This window comes from Tachyglossus aculeatus, chromosome 3 (assembly GCF_015852505.1).
Source record: "Tachyglossus aculeatus isolate mTacAcu1 chromosome 3, mTacAcu1.pri, whole genome shotgun sequence".
Classification (NCBI taxonomy): Eukaryota; Metazoa; Chordata; class Mammalia; order Monotremata; family Tachyglossidae; genus Tachyglossus; species Tachyglossus aculeatus.
Window position 1 is genome coordinate 80,509,185 of NC_052068.1, and position 17,332 is coordinate 80,526,516.

The 17,332-nt window shown below is 41.1% G+C and overlaps 1 protein-coding gene across 1 annotated transcript in view; it reads right to left on the bottom strand.

Annotated features, from left to right (window-relative positions):
- The window catches only part of WDR7 (WD repeat domain 7), a 451,784-nt gene that overhangs the window by 379,832 nt on the left and 54,620 nt on the right, over positions 1–17,332 (bottom strand). The window contains exon 13 of the mRNA XM_038743534.1: positions 8,134–8,329. Coding sequence (XP_038599462.1) covers positions 8,134–8,329 — 196 coding nt within the window. The remainder of the gene's footprint in view (positions 1–8,133; positions 8,330–17,332) is intronic.

The window sequence follows — 17,332 nt, forward strand, 5'->3', positions numbered from 1 at the left end:
AATTTTAGTATTCTTGAAGTGCTGTGCTGAGCACAGGAGGGTTGGGAGGGGTGGGGAAATAAGCCAAAGGTGAAATCAAATCTATGGTATTGAATACTTACTTTTTGTGCACATCACTCACTGTACTAAGAGCCTGCGAGAATACAATACAGTAGATAGACATAGGTAGGGGGATTGCCTAAGTGCATGAGTGAGGCAGCTGGGAGGGAAAATAAGTTGCCAGGGGGATGACAGTTCAGAGGGAAGGCTTCCTGGAACAGAAATGAACATTCATTCATTCAATTGCATTTATTGAGCACTCACTGTGTACAGAACACTGTACTAAGTGCTTGAAAGAGTACAATCTAACAATAAACAGACATATGCCCTGCCCACAATGAGCTGATGTAGTGGGAGGAATTTCCAGGCAGGAGGGAGGGAGGAATGGCAGTGATGAAAATCATCAGCCATGAAAAACAAGTACCAATCAATCAATGGAATTTACTGCACACTTACTGTGTACAGATGTCTGTACTAAGCACTAGCAAAAGTACCATACGGGTTGGTAGACATGATCCCTGCCCACAAGGCCCTTAAGGTGTCGGAAGGGAGACAAGCAATAAAATCACAGATAGGGAAAACAGGAGCCTACCCTCTGCTCCTTAATCTCATCTATCTCACTACGAACCCGTTGACCACATTTTCCCTTTAACCTGAAACTCCCTCCCACTTCATATCTGACAGTCCACCACACTTCTCACCTTCACAACTCTCCTAAAATCACGGCTCCCCAAGAGGCTTTCCCAGACAACCAAGCAACTTATTTCCCCATCCACCCTCCTCTCTGTATCAACTGTGAACTTGACTGTACACATCTTAAGTACTTCGATACTCACCCCAGCCCCACAATACTTATGTAAATATTATTATACTCTATTTCCCCTATTCCTATTCTAATGTCTGTCGCTCCCTGCAGACAATAAGCTCCTTTTGAGCAGGGATCATGTCTACCAACTCTGCTGTATTGTACTTTCCCAAGCACTTAGTACAGTGCTCTGCACACAATAAGCACTCAAATATCAATGATTGATTGATAATTGCAGAGTATTAAGGATATGGACATAAGTGCCATGGGGCTGGGGGTAGTATACAAGTGCTTCACCTCATTCTCAGCCCCACGGCACTTATGTACTTGCCTAATTCACTGATTTTTAATTTCTGTCTCCCCTTCTACACTGTGAGCTCCTCGCGGGCAGGGAACGGGTCTGCCAATTCTGTACTGTAGTTCCCCAAGCAATTAGTACAGTCCTCTGCACAAGGTTAGTGCTCAATAATAAACACTGATTGACTGATTAAGTGGTACACAGCCAAGTGCACAGTCAATGTAGAAGGGCGGATGGAGGGGTGAAATGAGGATTAGGGATGGCTTCTTAAAAGAGATATAATTTTAGGAGGGTTTTGAAGTGGGGAGAGTGGTGGTCTCTTGGATATGAAGAGATTTCCAGGCCCTGGGGAGGACATGATCAGGGAGTTGGCAATGGGATAGATGACACTGAGATACAGAGAGTAGGCTAGCATTAAAGCAGCAGAGTGAACAGAGTTGCAGTAGATCAGCAAGGTAAGGTAGGAAAGAGAAGGATGACTGAGTGCTTCAAAGTCAATGGTGCAGAGTTTCTGTTTCACGCAGAGGTGGATGAACAACCATTGGAGGTTTCTGAGGAGTGCGGAGATATGGACTGAATATGCTTTTTCAGAAAATTGACTGAGGCAGCAAAGTGAAGTTTGGAGTAGCTGAGGGGAAAGACAGGAGGCCTGAAGTCAGCAAGGAGACTGATGCGGGAAACGTGAAGTGCTTGGATCAATGTGCTAGCAGTTTACATAGAGAGGAAAGGGCAGATTCTATAGATGTTGTGAAGGTAGAAACGACAGGGCCTTGTGAAGGATCGAATGTGTGGGTTGAATGAGAGGAAGGAGTTGAGAATCATGCCAAGGTTACGGGTATGGATAAAGGGAGGATGGCGATAACGTCTATGGTGATAGGAAAGTCGGGGGAGGCTGGTGTTTGGGTGGGAAGAGAAGTTCTACTGTAGACATACTTAGTTTGAGATGTCGACGAAATGCCCTCAAGGCAGAGGGAAATATAAGACTGCAGAAAAGGACAGAAGCCAGGGGTGGAGAGGTATATTTGGGAATCACCTGTTAGAGATGGCAGCTGAAGTCGTGGAAGCAAACAAGGCAGGAGTGTGGATGGAAACTAGAAGAGAGCCCAGAACTTAGCCTTGATGCACCCCCCCCACCAAAGTTAGAAGGAGGGAAGCAGAGGATGAATTAACTAAAAAGACTTAGAAAGAGCAGAGAGATAGGAGGAGAACCAGGAGAGGACAGTTGTCAGTAAAGCCAAGGTTAACGAAATGTTTCCAGGAGAAGCGGGGCAGTCTAGTGCAGTAGGCAGCTGAGGTCAGAGGAGGATTGGGATGGAACAGAAGCCACTGAATCTGGCAAAAAGGAGGTCATTGGTGACCTTACGGTGAGCTGTTTCCATGGAGTGAAGTGGGGGAAAGCCAGATTGCAAGGGGTGGAGAAGAAATGGAGGCAGTGAGAGCACACAGCTCACTCAAGGAGTTTGGAGAGGAATAATAGGAGGGATATAACTGGAGAGTGCCATGGGGATAGGAGAGGTGCCCCCCACCCACCCCAGATGGGTGATCAACAAGTATCCTTCATCAGTTCTCTATTAATAATAATAATAATAATGTTGGTATTAAGCACTTACTATGTGCCAGACACTGTTCTAAGCGCTGGGGGATACAAGGTAATCAAGGTTGTCCTACGTGGGGCTCACAATCTTAATCCCCATTTTACAGATGAGGGAACTGAGGCACAGAGAAGTTAAGTGACTTGCCCAAAGTCACACGGCTGAGAAGTGGTAGAGCTGGAATTACAACTCACGACCTCTGACTCCCAAGCCCGGGCTCTTTCCACTGAGCCAGTATTACAAGTTAGAATCAGGCTATTGTCAGATTTTTAATTTATTTCCCCAATAACGTACTGTTATATTGTACTCTCCCAAGCGCTTAAATACAGTGCTCAGCACACAGTAAGCGCTAAATAAATATTACCAATTGAGCTCAATGAAAGGACAGGATTGAGAGTCTAAATACAAGCCCCATTTTACCTACAGTTAAATTGTTTGCACTTTAGTACAGTGCTTGGCATATGGTGAGCGCTCAATAAATACAATTGATTGATATGAATGGAAGGAAAAGATTGAGATCCTAAACACAAGCCCCATTATACCTTCAGCTAAATTGTTCGCATTTCTTTGTTGTTGTTGAATACTTTTTACTGTTGTCCAGAAGTCAATGCCATGCAGTACACAGCATGGTCTGTCTGATATTTCTCTTTGAAAGATCTGCCATCGCAATGTGGCAACGCTGTGAGAGGAATCGCAAATGGTTCGGCTAGTTCATCATCATCAATCATATTTATTGAGCGCTTACTGTGTGCACAGCACTGTACTAAGCGCTTGGGAAGTACAAGTTGGCAACACATAGAGACAGTCCCTACCCAACAGTGGGCTCACAGTCCAAAAGTGGGAGACAGAGAACAAAACCAAGCATACTAGCAAAATAAAATAAATAGAATAGATATGTACAAGTAAAATAAATAAATTAATAGAGTAATAAATATGTACAAACATATATACATATATACAGGTGCTGTGGGGAAGGGAAGGAGGTAAGATGGGGGGATGGAGGGGGGGGGAGGGGGAGAGGAAGGAAGGGGCTCAGTCTGGGAAGGCCTCCTGGAGGAGGTGAGCTCTCAGCAGGGCCTTGAAGGGAGGAAGAGAGCTAGCTTGGCGGATGGGCAGAGGGAGGGCATTCCAGGCCCGGGGGATGACGTGGGCCGGGGGTCGATGGCGGGACAGGCGAGAACGAGGTACGGTGAGGAGATTAGCGGCGGAGGAGCGGAGGGTGCGGGCTGGGCTGGAGAAGGAGAGAAGGGAGGTGAGGTAGGAGGGGGCGAGGGGACGGACAGCCTTGAAGCCCAGGGTGAGGAGTTTCTGCCTGATGCGCAGATTGATTGGTAGCCACTGGAGATTTTTGAGGAGGGGAGTAACATGCCCAGAGCGTTTCTGGACAAAGACAATCCGGACAGCAGCATGAAGTATGGATTGAAGTGGGGAGAGACACGAGGATGGGAGATCAGAGAGAAGGCTCATGGCTCCAAGCCCAAGCGCGGTCTAAAAACCACGGAAGCCTCCCCAGCTTCAGGACACTTTGGACTCCCGGAAGGGCCTTCACATTAAAAACAGCCCCCACTTACAGGAATTCCCAAGTTCAGGCCATCTTCTAGAGCAGTGCAGGGAGGGCACTTTTATCCTGTTAAAAGCCTTCTTGGGGCCTGGAAACTGTCCCAGCTTTCCAATGACCACAATCCCACCCCTCCAAGCTCCTGGGAGCTTGCTCAGACTACAAATCCCAGCAGCTCACAGGGGGAACCACAAATGGACATTACCAACCACACGCACAGTCACTCTCACTTCACCTGCTTTGTGGTAGCGAACCACTCACGAGCTTGGCTTAGGCCACATTATACCGGGATCCTTCTTCCTGAAAATCAGGAGCCTCCCACTACATTCCATGACAACTAAGAAAATGGAAACAAATGCCTATTGGAAAAAAATGTAAAGAAGCTGAATAGTAACAAAAAAAAAGATTTTGGAATAGTAAGAAAAATTGATGTCTACCAGAGCCTCCCACTACATTCCATGACAACTAAGAAAATGGAAACAAGTGCCTATTGGAAAAAAATGTAAAGAAGCTGAATAGTAACAAAATAAGGATTTTTGAGTAGTTTGAATAGTAAGAAAAATTGATGTCAGAGCCAAAACTCCGTTAACGGACAAACTCACCAATAGGTCAGAATATTTTTATTCTGCCAGACCATTCCTGAAATAAACACCAACAAGAGAAGGCTGATATCGGTTCAAAGTTTATGTAATCTTCATACATCAAAATCTTGGATTGGCTTGCTTTATCGGGCTTCATTTTTTATTTAATAAATGAATAAATTTAATAAATAAATAATGTCAAGACCCTTCAGCATATGCCCTTTGGACTCCCGGGGGAAACATATTTCTACTTGGGAAGCCCAAATAGCAAAAAAAGACAGATAATGTGTGCCTTTTTTCAGTGCTGAAATATTTTCAAATTCAGCTTTTCCATTTTATTTTGAAGAGATCCATGGCTTGTTGGCATCTAGGGCTTAACCAATACTAGAGGTCAAAATGGAACCATGAGAATTCAGGATTATAAACTGAGTATAGTTGTACCTGTTAGGACAGCATCCACTAATGCCCCTATAGGTTTGAATTAGTTCATTGTAACTTTTACCTACAAAAATTCTGAAAAAGCAGATACATAGAGCCTCCAGTACTACAATCCCTGATTTGATTTAAGAGACATTAATGGCAATCATCATTCAATCTTTTGAACTGAGAATGGTTTCCTGGAATACGTATGTGGTTCTGAGTGGATGTGTATGTCTTTAAAGGAGCTTAAAAGAAGAAAAGGATTGTTTCCTAGTTTGTTAGTATGGAAAATTCCAAATCTGAGAAAATGAGTGTATTGAAACAATAAATCTTGTAAAACGGACCTTGCTGTGGGCAGGGAACGTTTCTACCAACTTATTTATATTGTACTCTTCCAAGTGGAGAAGCAGCGTGGCTCAGTGGAAAGAGCCCGGGCTTTGGAGTCAGAGGTCATGGGTTCAAATCCCGGCTCCGCCACATGTCTGCTGTGTGACCTTGGGCAAGTCACTTAACTTCTCTGCGCCTCAGTTACCTCATCTGTAAAATGGGGATTATGACAGTGAGCCCCATGTGGGACAACCTGATCACCTTGTATCCCCCCCGAGCGCTTAGAACAGTGCTTTGCACATAGTAAGTGCTAAACAAATGCCATTATTATTATTGTTATTATTAAGTGCTTACTACAGTGCTCTGCACTTAGTAAGCACTCAAAAAGTGATTGATTGATTAATCACCTTTTGGCATTTGTCTGAGATACTGAATATGAATGCCATTTGGAGGGGGAACAACAACATCTCTCTTGGAGCAAGAGTGTTTTGAAGACTTTTTCAAATATCATAACCATCATTGGTATTTATTAATAATACTAATAAAGGTATTAGTTAAGCACTTACTATGTGCCGGGCACTGTTCTAAACACTAGGGGAAATACAAGATAATTGGGTTGGACACAGTTCCTGTCCTGCATGGGGCTTACAGTCTCATTCCCCAATTTACAGATGAGTTAGGCCCAGGGAAGTCAAGTGACTGGCCCAAGGTCACACAGCAGACAAGTGGAAGAGCCGGGATTAGAACCCACGACTTTCTGACTCCCGACCCTGTGCTCTATCCACTAGCCTTGCTACTTGTCAATAATTGTGGTATTTGTTGAGCGCTACGTGCCAGGCACTGTTCTGAGCACTGGGGTAGGTGCAAGATAACTGTGTTGGACGGTCTCTGTCCCACACAGGGCTCACAGTCTTGAGCGCATACTGTGAGCAGAGCACTGTATTAAACGCTGGAGAGTTGGTAGACATGTTCCCTGCCCACCACAAGCTTACAGTCTCGAAGGGGAGACAGACATTAATATAAATAACTTATAATACATAATTGAAAGATATCTAATAAATAATAATGATGGTATTTGTTAAGTACTATATGCAAAGCACTGTTCTAAGCACTGGGGCAGATACAAGGTAATCAAGTTGTCCCACGTGGGACTCACAGGCCACTCACAGGCAATCCCCATTCGGCAGATGAGGGAACTGAGGCACAGAGAAGTTAAGTGGTTTGCCCAGGGTCACAGCTGACAAGCTGCGGAGCCGGGATTAGAACTCACATCCCCTGACTCCCAAGCCGGTGCGCTTTCCACTAAGCCACACAGCTTCTCTGATATGCTGATATGTGCATTAGTGCTGTGGGATACTGATAACTTTTACTTGTACATAGCTATTCTATTTATTTTATTTTGTTAGTATGGTTGGTTTTGTTCTCTGTCTCCCCCTTTTAGACTGTGAACCCACTGTTGGGTAGGGACCGTCTCTATATGTTGCCAATTTGGACTTCCCAAGCGCTTAGTACAGTGCTCTGCACATGGTAAGCGCTCAATAAATACGATTGATGATGATGATGATGATGATAAAATAATGACCTAGTCTGCTCCGGACTCCGCGTGAGACTCGCCTGGCACTGGTGCCATGTAATCTCAGAGGAGACTGCACCATGCAGATAAAATGACTGTTTCTGGAGCCACAGATCTCTAATCTGACCTCCAGGCCTGTCTCTGGTTCTCTGCATCCATCTGGCCAGCGACCTGATGGCTTGATGCAGTATTTTAGACTTTCCCATTCCCTTGACCTTGTCCCCGGTTCCGCCGGTGGCCCAAGCGGCCTTTTATTCTCCAGGGCAGGCTGACAGCACGACCAGACAAACAGCGCACGTCCTGAGCCAAACCAATTACTGTAGCACGCACATGAGGATGTAATTCAATGACAAAACCTCTCTGTCTGCACGAGCCCGATTTAAAAGGCTAAATTACGACAAAAAGCGGCAAAAGCAAGCGGCCCAATCGCTGGCTGCCTAAAGTGTCCAGAAATGGCTAGTGAAGTCAGAATGGATTCTACAATTTTTTTCTTGTCTGTTTTTTTTTTTTCCAACTTGATTTAGAGGTTTGCCCAGGCCAGACACATCATCATCAATCGTATTTATTGAGCGCTTACTAGGTGCAGAGCACTGTACTAAGCGCTTGGGAAGTCCAAATTGGCAACATATAGAGACAGTCCCTACCCAACATTGGGCTCACAGTCTAAAAAGTAGACACATGCTACCAAACATTTTCTGGGCTATGTTTGCTCTACTGTCCGTAATCTTTGCCCATGTTTTAAATATTCGGCCATTTATGAGGAAAATCTCAGCCATTTAATACTTCAAAATTAATGAAGCATGACATGTAAACAACTGCTAAGGACAGGAAGCAACTCTTTCATATTTGCGCAGACATTCTTCCTAAAACAGAATATGCACCGCTGAAAAGCCGCATACGTTCAAACGATCTGCTCTCCGACTCCTTTGCTTATTCTTACCAGTGTCCATTTGCCAGACATACACAGAGCCATCTGAACATCCCACCACGAGGTAATCATCTGAAGGTCTCCATTTAATTACGTGGATAGGAAAAAGGTGACGGGACGCCAGCATGATGCACTTCTTTTCTCGCAAGCTCAAAAGACCTACTGAATGGTCACTGGCCACAGAGCAGATGCAGTGCTGGACTCTCGTCTGAAAAATAAAACACGACAATTATCCTGGGAAGTGATGCCTAAAATGTTTCTAGTCTATCAGAAATAAATGAGACTTTATTAAATATACTATTGCTGACAAGCATTCCTACTGTTCAGTATAATGAATGTACTGTTCCCAAATATAATACATGAATAGCATTTCATTCAGTCAGTCATATTGACTGAGTGCTTACTGAGGGCAAGGCGCTGTACTTAGCACTTGGGAGAGTACAATACAACATCATCATCATCATCAATCGTATTTATTGAGCGCTTACTATGTGCACAGCACTGTACTAAACGCTTGGGAAGTACAAATTGGCAACATATAGAGACAGTCCCTACCCAACAGTGGGCTCACAGTCTAAAAGACAACAATAAACAGAGCTCTCAGTCTAGATGGAGCGTTTGAAATATATGGCAACTGTGTGTCTAACTTAATTCTAAATTAGTTTATAAAATGGACAGGGTGTCACACAGAAAAATGAACACAGCAATTTTGTACTTAGGTACTTCGATACAAAATGTGTTGCTTTAGTCAGATTATTTTTATTGCTCAATTTTAACTGGTTAGAAAGAAGGGAGAAAGTGGACTATTAAATAGAAGAAATTTACAAATTCAATAGGAAATACAATTTTATTACAAAATTTTCTTAAATTCAATTAGACACAGATATGAAAGATAACAGATTATTTCAATGAACACCAAGTGCTTATTTTCTTTCATACATATTTAATCAAACTATCATTCAGGGTTTTTCTCTTTTTAAAAAATAATCAAATCTACACCACCTTTACCAAAGGTCTTTCTGACAACAAAGGGTGATGATAAATTAGTCAATGGAATTTATTAAGCACTTACTATGTACACAGCACTGTACTAAGCACCTGAACTACAAATCAATAACTCAAAATAAAAAGACAAACCATCAGAAATAATTTAACTCTCGCAGATACAATAATAATACACTGCTAAATAATTTTCTTTCAGGTCTTTGATTTCATATATGTTTGATTAATTTCACAAAGCACATAGAAACATATGAAAGTAATTACCACATTTCTATTTCTACCTTCTAATTCTGCCAAAATAGGCATTACTGAATTTTGAATTCACTAATTGATAAAATAATGACCCATTTTCCAGAAGACGATAGTGGCTCTAATACCGCTTTATTACATTCAATATTTACAGAACTCTCTGTTAAAAAACACTCAACAGGATTTATAGGCTCATTAAAGGTCGCATGCAACTAGGAGTCTTGTCATCACTAAAAAGATGGGTAAATAGAGGCATGGAGATTGACTAACATCAAAAGGACAAAAACGGGAAGCCAAGGATAAAAATCTTACCAAGTAAAATAATAATAATGATATTTGCTAAGCAGTACCATGTGTCAGGCACTGTACTAAGCGCTGGAGTGGATATAAGCAAATCGGGTTGGACACGGTCCCTGCCCCATGTGGGGCTCACAGTCTCAATCCCCATTTTGCAGATGAGGTAACTGAGGCACAGAAGTGAAATGACTTGCCCAAGGTCACACAGAAGTCAAGTGGCAGAGCCAGGATTAGAACCCATGATCTTCTGTCTCCTAGTCCTGTGTTCTATCCACTTACGCCATGCTGCTTCTCTAAAAATTGTGACCTTGTGATTGTTCAGTGAGAAGCCAGTAATACCGGAGAAACACATGGATGAAAAAGCAGGTAGCATAAGATCATTTTTTTTTTACAAAGTGAATTTTACAGTGTGCTCTGTGACTCAGAAATCCAAGTTCTGAAAACGTTCTAATCCAATTCTAACCTCTACCTAAAAAAATAAAAAATGCTAATACTTGGTCCTTCCACACCGGATTCTGCTCCAACAGTGGCAAAAGAGGTTTCTAAGTCACATGTTTTACCAAGCGCTATTTAAAGTGTTGCTTCAATCCTCTCAGACGGATTCTTCCTCTTACAATTTAGTAATATAAACCAAAGATAAAAAAGGTATCAAAGTTATATCTGCTCCACCTTCCCCACAAATGTAGTATTGAGCATGAAATTAATATCACTGAGCATTCAAACAGGGAATAAAAGGTTCACTCATTCATTAATACAATCGTATTTATTGAGCGCTTATTGTGTGCAGAGCACTGTACTAAGCTCTTGGAAAATACAATTTGGCAACAGAGGCAATCCCTATGCAACAATGGGCTCACAGTCTAGAAGGCGGAGACAGACAACACAAGAAGTAGACAGGCATCAATAGCACCAAAATAGAGAGATAGAATTATAGATATGTACACATTATTAATAAAATAGAATAATAAATATGTAGAAATATACACAAGTGCTGTGGGGGGGAAGGGGGTAGAGCAGAGGATGCAGTCTAGAGTTAACTAAATCACTCTGGACTGTAAGCTCCCCCTCTAGACTGTAAACTTGTTGTGGGCAGGGAATGTATCTGCTTATTATTGTATTGTCCTCTCTCAAGCGCTTAGCAGAGTTGTCTGCACACAGCGCTCAATAAATAAGATTGAATGAATGAAAACACTCAGAAAAAAAATAATCAATATTGTTTATTCAAGGAGAGAACAGATATCTAATATATTTAATCAAAAATATTAGTTCTGTTTTTCAGGCAAAATTAATGTAACACTTTTTAGGCTCTCTTCTCAAGAAATCAGCATTCCAGACCTACTGGGATAATTCTATGATTTAGGGCAAGTATTACCCCCTTCCTGTCTTGATTTTTTTTATTTGTAATACCGAGAAAATGCCTAATCACTTCCTGGCTCTCAGAGTGTTACGATGTCTGCACAGCACTTTAAAATCAATGGAAATATTATACCTAGCACAATACATGGATAATAAAGAACTCAATAATGACACAGGCTAGATACTCCTCTTCCTTTTCCGCATTTCCCAAGCCTTCTTCCTTGTCCTTTTCCTAGTACCATGCACTGCGCGCAGTAGGTCCTCAGTAAATTCCACTGATTGATTCCTTATTGCTACCAAAGACCGATTTTATCCTACAGAAGGAAGCCTCAATTAAACTGTAAGCAACAGGAAAACATCAACAGACAGACTTCAAATACTTCCTGAATTTCCTGGTGTCCATGGCAGATTTAAAGACTGAGAGGAAGAAAGTGAGAAGATCATTGGAAGCCAAATCTAAATTTAGTGCACATAAAGAATGCACCAACATATACACACACAAGCATATCACATATGTACAAAAGGTTTGAAGACAGCATTGAAGGCACTATAGTGAAATTCTAATTTTACAAATTCCTAAAATGAGGCCTTTTTACTAATTGGTCTGTCCTTTCTTCCCTCATCCCTCCCCCACCATTTATTCATTCAATCGTATTTAAGGATTAAATACTTGCCCCCTTGCACACGTGCCCCCTTAATCCAAATTAGTGAGGTCTGCTTTAGAAAATCGTGCAATGTTAAGTATTTTTTAAACATTAACTTCACAACTCATCCTGCCTTGGGGAAGAACTGAAATTAAATTCCTTTCTTTCAGATTCTAAATTTTGAAATACTTTATTTACACCCAAGATTTCCTTTCAGGGGAAGAGAAAATATTAGCCTATATCATGCTTTCTCATTTAAAAGGAACACTTAATACAGGATCGATAAAGTTGATTTTGCAGACCTTCAGGAGATAGCATAAATTACATTGCCTAAATATTTTTTAGAGCCAGCAATTATCCTTATTTTACTTATAAATTTGAGATTAATTTTGCCAGTATGCATGTCACAAAGCAGTTGCGCAAAAGTAGTCCTGAAGCAGCAATCTTATTTCTGCCTAGAAAACACATGAATTGAGGGGAAAAGAGGAGGCTGAATCAAACGCATGAGTTTCACAACTACGGTATGCAAGGTAAGTAATGTTAATCACAGAACTCCAATATTAAACAAAATAAAGTCTCTCTTTGGATTTCCCAGTAGATAATCCTGGTAATACATTAGTGCTGAATAGTAAAGTACCATAAGCATCTTGAATACGATAGTCAGAAAATACCACCTAGGTCATTCTGTCTGACCCTTTGCATTTTATAGGAGTTCATTTTAAACCATTCCCAGAAATCTCTTATGTAACCTGTTCCTGAATATCGTTGTGAATGACAGAAATCAGAGAAAACCAGCCCATCTTCCAAACCAGCTCTTCAGGGAGATACTATAATCTATTATTTCCCATCACAGTATGTTTTGCCTTCATCTTTCAAACCTGAACATACATTCCCCTTAAATTTAATTTCAACTCTTTGGTAACATTCTTCCCCTGGACCTAGCAGGACAAAACTATGTACACACTATATTTTTTCCCTCAAGCCACCATTAATCATCATCATCATCATCAATCGTATTTATTGAGCGCTTACTATGTGCAGAGCACTGTACTAAGCGCTTGGGAAGTACAAATTGGCAACATATAGAGACAGTCCCTACCCAACAGTGGGCTCACAGTCTAAAAGGGGGAGATCCACCTTGTATATTCAGTTTTTCTATCTTACAAATCATTCCTACTATCCCTCTTAATTATTGTGCCTTCATCTTCCCAGAAGTGTCTTCTGTGAAAGATACCCATCTACTTGAGATGAATATTTAAATCATTTACTGCTTTTAAAAATTCTACCTTGAGAATGACCACTCACAAATGCAAGTGGAAGTGTGGACTAGAACAGTACCCTATTCCTGTTTTTGTTTTTTCAACCAGGAGCAGAGATTCGCTTTCCAAAAAGGACACAATTTCTAGAGTTTCTTGCCGAAAGTTCACTCATTCATTCAATCATATTTACTGAGCGCTTACTGTGTGCAGAGAACTGTACTAAGTGCTTGGAAAGGGCAATTGAGCAACAAGTAAAATCATGCATTTTATTTAATTACTTCCTTATATTTTATACATTCATTTTTTTCCAACTCTGAGCAGCTGGACATGGACAGGTTTTCAATCATTCAATGGTATTTATTGAGTGCTTTGTACACAACACTCTACTAAGTGTTTCGGAGAGTACAACACAGTTGGTAGATACACTCCCTGGCCCACAAGGAGCTTACAGTCTAGAGAGGGAAGATGAACAGTAACAAATTATGGATATGTATGTAAGTGTTGTGGAGCTGAGGGTGGAGGAACATCAGATGCTTAATAGTAATAATAATAATAGTGGTATTTGTTAAGCACTTACTATGTACCAAGCACTATTCTAAGCACTGGGGTAGATACAAGGTAATCAAGTTGTCCCACATGGGGCTCACAGTCTTAGTTCTCATTTTACAGATGAGGTAACTGAGGCACAGAGACGTGAAGTCCCTTGCCCAAAGTCACACAGCTGACAAGTGGCAGAGCCGGGATCCAGGTAGGCTAGCGGGCAGGAAATGGTCTGTTCATTGTTATACTCTCCCAAGAGCTTAGCACAGCGCTTTGCACAAAATAAGTGCTCAATAAATACAACCGAATGAATGAGGTCAAAATCTATTATTATTATCATCAAATGCAATTGAGTTGTTTCTGATTCATGGCAAGTCTATGGATGTATTTTCTCCGGAACATCCTATCTTCTGCCATAATCTGTAACTTTGCTAACGGTTCTTCTGTTATCGTTGTTATGGTTTCTATCCAACTAGCAGCTGGTCTGCCTCTTCCACGTTTTCCCTGGACTTTTCCAGGCATTAGTGTCTTCTCCAGAGAATTGGTCCTCCCGATGAAGTGTCCAAAATGTGCTAATCTAAATCGAGTCATCTGGCCTTCCAAAGACTACTTTGGCTTAATTTGCTCCAAAATCCCCATTTGTTTACTTTTTGGGCAGTCTTCTGGTAGGGCCCCCAAAAGCTTTCATGCAATCCATGTAAATTATGACAATATAACGGGGGAAGGGGCTGAAAATTTGTTAAATTGAAAACAATGTCAAAAGTGTTTGCTCTATTAACATAAAGGGCTCAAGCTTTTTTCCCCTCTGCAAATGACCATTAGCTCTGCACTGGGCAGAAATGATTGCTGTTTCCTATCAGACTTTTTTATGGCATTTGTTCATCACCTACGGGCCAGGAACTGAACTAAACACTGGGGTAATTACAAGCTACTCATCATCAATCGTATTTATTGAGCGCTTACTATGTGCAGAGCACTTTACTAAGCGCTTGATTAATCAATTAATTAATCCTATTTATTGAGCATTCACTGTATGCAGAGAACTGCACAAAGCAATTGGGAAAGTAAATATAACAGAGCTGGTGGACATGTGCAGGTGGACACAGTCCATGTCCCTCATGGGGCTCACAGTCTTAATCCCCACTTTAGAGATGGGTAACTGAGGCACTGAGAAGTTAAGTGACTTGCCTAAAGACACACAGCAGAGAAACGTTGGTGCCGGCATTAGAACTCAGTTCCTTCTGACTCCTGGGCCTCTGCTCTATCCACGTTTCACAGAACTCTCATCAATCCTAATCAATCGTATTTATTGAGCGCTTACTGTGTGCAGAGCACTGTACTAAGCGCTTGCTTAGTAAAAAAATCTTACTTTTTACACAGTCATTGAAGAGGGGAATTCTATTTATCTGACACTTCCCAATCCTCTCGGTGTGCAAAATATCTAACGTTATAAATAGCACAAGACAGAAACAATAATTCCCATTTTAAAATGACCTTGTTGGCTACAAAATGAAAATAGGATCCTAAACCTCCTCCCTCTAATGCATGCCAGGGAAGTGTACGTGTCACCATCGGAAATTAGGGGGATCATTTTGAATAAAAGTACCTTATTAATGTGTAAGAGGCCACAGGAAAAAGAGAACAGATTCAGCAAACAGCAGCTACAAGTACAAATCAAATGACTTTTAAGCACGCATGGCATTTGAATGGGACTGTTCATTAGTCATCAGTTTGGGGGGCTTTTTTTTTCCAGCCTCACATGCACACACAGACAGTAATCACCATCAGTGATACTGCCTTAAGAAAAAAAAAAGGGGTAATATAGGTCTAGAATTAATGTATCATTAATGTTTTATGATGACAGAAATCCATCACCTTATTAGGGGTTCCATTCCCACTGAAACTCTGTTTCCAAGAGAAAGGAAACCATACCTCTTTAGCCTAAAAGAAATTCCCTTAGTCTGCTGCCAACTTGCACTTCCCAAGCGCTTAGTACAGTGCTCTGCACACAGTAAGCGCTCAATAAATACGATTGATTGATTGACAGATTGATATTTTCCCTTCTGTGGTACAAAAGGGGAAACACGGCAGCAGCCATAAACCTATGCTGCCCCTTGCTGTCCTTTCTGTGCATTTGGTGACAGCTACTCATCTCTCACCATGAACAAAGAAAAATCTAAATCGAGAGAATTCAGCTTCACCTTCTTAAAAATGTTTTGTGTAAAATTATAAACACTTTTTAATCATGACTTTAACAGAATCATTTAAAAAAAATACAATATACACTGTAGTTGAAGGCGTATTACTAAGCAAGCTGTGAAGCAGAAACAATGCTAAACTTTTAAAAATTAATAATAATAATGATGGCGTTTGTTAAGCGCTTACTATGTGCAAAGCATATTCAGGGTTTATTACACAAAATGCGTAACTTCATTCATTCAATCGCATTTTTATTGTGCGCTTACTGTCTGTAGAGCGCTGTACTAAGCAACTTTAAGAAGTCTGTAAATTAACCTTTTCCTTAAGAGTTTCTGACGACATAGTAACATGGAATGGCAAAATTCCAAATAGTAATCTAAAAATATCCATCGAAATATTTACAAATAGTAGCAAATATAGCAGCATTCATTAGAGTTTACCATGTGCTAAATGTTGGGGTAGATACAGGATAATCAGTTCTGGCAGGAAACCTAAACAGGAAAAAGAGCACAGGGCACCTATCTTATCTCTATTTTACAGATGAGGGGATGGAGGCACAGAGAGGTTAAGTGATTTGTCTAAGGTCACACAGCAGGTCAGTGGAAGAGATGGAGCTATAAACCAGAGCTGGACTGAAACCATATAACTGGAGAAAAATGAAATACACCAAGTATTATTAGATTCTTACTGCTGAATTTCAAAAAAAAAATTAAGTACATTTTAGTCTCAAAACCAATATCCCAAAGCAAATTACCATTTTCTCATTATGTGGTCTGAGTTATGTGGAAAATACGACAAAGATCACATGACAAATCCTCTTCCTCAACTTCATTAAGCTTCACTGTTATAGAGGGACAGTTATATTCTTGTAAATGGTATTTAAACAATGGTGTTTATTGAGCCCTTACTGTCTGTGTGCACAGCACTCCACAAAACACTTGGAAGAGTACAATATAAAAGAGCTGGTATACATGTTCCCTGCCCACATTGATCTAACAGTCTAGAGGGCAGGAATATTATGAAACATCTCATTAAAGAAAACACCAGTTACTTTCATAAAATAGAAATGATTATGAAATTTCAGCAGACACCCTATTTGTTTCTCCCTGTCAGGAGAAGCCTACTCCCAATTCTTTTCCAAATAGCATGCAGGCATTCATTCATTCAATCATATTTACTGCATTCTGTGGGCAGATCACGTATTAAGAGCTTGGGAGAGTACAACATAATGATAAGCAGACATATTCCCTGTCCACAACAAGCTTCCAGTCTAGAGCACATACTGAAAGTCTCCATGCAGTTACAAAGACACGTTGTCCTGGAGAATCCTAGAAAACCATGCACTCCAGCTACTTCCTGCTGTATGTACTCTCCCAAGCGCTTAGTACAGGGCTCTGCCCATAGTACTAATAATAATAATAATAATAATGGCATTTATTAAGCGCTTACTGTGTGCAAAGCACTGTTCTAAGCTCTGGGGAGGATACAAAGTGATCAGGTTGTCCCACGGGGGGCTCACAGTATTCATCCCCATTTTACAGATGAGGGAACTGAGGCACAGAGAAGTTAAGTGACTTGCCCAAAGTCACACAGCTGAGTGCTCAATATATATGATTGATTGTTGGCTACGTCAATCCCCTCAGCCCAGGGGCTTTCTGAAAGGCA